Genomic DNA, 2500 nt, shown 5'->3' with positions numbered 1-2500 from the left:
TTCGTAGTCACCTATGTTCAACATCTAAGATGAAAAAGAAGGATCAATCATGGTTATTTTATATAAAACAGTAATATTTTTAATCATATAGAAGTACGAAGAGATGGAAAATGAGTTGTTTAAAAATATCTGTTATCGACTTTCACTAACTCGGACTAGAGTCTAAAATCTGAGTCTTACCTTCTTCTTACAGAGAATGAAAGGGGGAGATCAAGGAGGGGCATGATATCCAGATCTCTTTCGGCCTCCTTGGCGTGAAGAACGTTCCAACCTCTTATGATCTCTTCCTTGGGAAGAGCCTCTTGTATCCCTTGTGTGTGAGGAAGTGGCGGACGTCCTCGGAAAAGCGTTTGGGAGTGAAGGCTGAGTGGAACCACAGGGTCATCTTTTAGGGAAATTGCTGCCGCAGGAGTCGTTGCTGGAAAAATCAAATATGAAACAGAGAAATTTTGGCCCTCAGTGTAGACATTATTTTATTTGCTTATTTTGATTATACAAAACACGCTTAGCTCGTATGCAAAAGGCCAAAATTACCATTCACTTGCTAGGTGAACCTTCACAGAACAGAATGATGTTACGTGAAACATAGTCACAATGAAAGATAAATAAGCCTACAACAAAAGGGTAAGATACTTGAAATACAAGTAATTAGTAAAGAAAGAAATGTCTTTCATCCTTAAATCATGAATATATTTAACTAATTTGTATTTGTTAATAGAATAGAGTGAGCAACAGAGCATGTAATTATTTATTTTAAGAACAATTTCTACTTTGACCTACGAGGTGTATTGGGGTTTCTTATATGCCTGTGACGTCATTTTCTTATTTTTTTCACCCATTTCAAAGACCTTTTTATCGATTGGACATCGTGGCGCTTAGATCTCTAATGAACACGATTAGTAGCAGGCTGCATATTCAGTTACATTCTAATGTAACATAAAACATAAAAGCGATAGACTGGCATTTTTAAAGGATATGTCCAAGCGTTACGGTCCTTATATATAAGAGCTTCTGCAAAACTAGAATGTAGTTATGTTTTGTACCTTATTCTATAACTAAATTAACTAAACGTGCAAAGTGGATTATTCTTTTTCACTCACCTGTCATCAACACCCAGAACACCTGGATGATCAAATAATGGCTGGTGGTCTTCATCAAAGAGTAGCTGAGGTGATGAACTCAACAGGCAGTAAATTCAAGCACTAATTGAAATTGATGTGCACAGTATATATAAATAGGTTTCAGCTAAACAGAAAATTTTTAACTAACAAATTCGTGCCTATTACGCATCAGCGAGAATCTAGAGAAAAAAAATGCTATCGAAATTATTATTTGCGTTTGTGATATTACCAACTGGCGTTACGACTCTCAGATGACTAGTTTGTGGTGCGAAAAAAGTCAGGTTAAGTTGGTGCAGATACCTCAGTTCCCACTTATTTATTTCAACTTCACAATAAACAGCTTAGTTTTCAATACTGGAACATTTGCAACGGAGTCCTGGATTGGTAAATCTCTTTCAAAATGCGAACTTCCGATTGGTTCAATCTCAGCTGATTTGTGATTGGTTCGATAACCTTCCGCGTCATGGACATGAGGAGGACACAACCCGTTCACGCGACATATCTGAATGATTTAAATGCGTTCTAGTGGATACTTGCCAGCTTACAAATCTTAGATGTTGTACATCAAGAATGCAGGATGGCAAATACCTTTTCAAGAAGACGTAGACTTTAACTTGGTACTTGCGGACATTTTATATTTATGCCCTGAAAGCAAAAGGAAAACGTAAAATGACAAAGATTTCCCAAATTCGTCTGGACTTGTGAATTAGTGAGACTTTTAAGCGTGATATTTCAGTTGCAGTGACATATAAAGGAAATTTTCTTTTTGGATATACAAGGAGCAGAACAAGCAAGATAATTCATTTATGGTGATTTCAAGAAATAAAGGAAATACTTCATAAGAGTTTTAATATTGATTGAGGCATTGCAAGTTATGTTAAGGTATTTTTCTTTTATTGCTGGGACATAATATCTAATTCAAACTCAATATTAAATTATTCGCCAAAAACTTTTTTCGACAAAGAAGACTTTCCATTAACAAGACAGTGAAAATTTCTAAGTTTAAAAACATTTCGAAAAGAATTAGAACATAGAATTAATTTTCAAACGCGATAAGGACTAAAGAGGAATAATTTAGTCTTGTGGCAAATTTTAACCTGATCAAAATCATTTGTTGCTTTTCCTCCCTTACATAAATACATATGTAGATACACACAAGTGTATATATATATATATATATATATATATATATATATATATATATATATATATATATATAAATATTCATGCATATATAAATATATATACTGTATATATGATTAAAAATAAGTGTCTGGCTACATATACTCACTTTTTACTGTACCCTGAAGAAGTGTGTATTAGAATGCAGAAAAGCGATAGGTACTAAAGCCTTTTATTATTTCCTATTGGCTTTTGCT

General features: G+C 33.9%; 1 protein-coding gene across 1 annotated transcript in view; it reads right to left on the bottom strand.

Annotated features, from left to right (window-relative positions):
* Positions 1–2500, bottom strand: part of LOC137641221 (glutamate receptor ionotropic, delta-2-like) — a 49844-nt gene that overhangs the window by 46903 nt on the left and 441 nt on the right. Inside the window, exon 2 of the mRNA XM_068373657.1 lies at positions 181–418. Within this exon, the coding sequence (XP_068229758.1) occupies positions 181–418 (238 nt within the window). The remainder of the gene's footprint in view (positions 1–180; positions 419–2500) is intronic.

Source organism: Palaemon carinicauda, chromosome 5 (assembly GCF_036898095.1).
Source record: "Palaemon carinicauda isolate YSFRI2023 chromosome 5, ASM3689809v2, whole genome shotgun sequence".
NCBI classification, from domain to species: Eukaryota; Metazoa; Arthropoda; class Malacostraca; order Decapoda; family Palaemonidae; genus Palaemon; species Palaemon carinicauda.
This window is presented reverse-complemented; position numbering and strand designations above follow the sequence as displayed.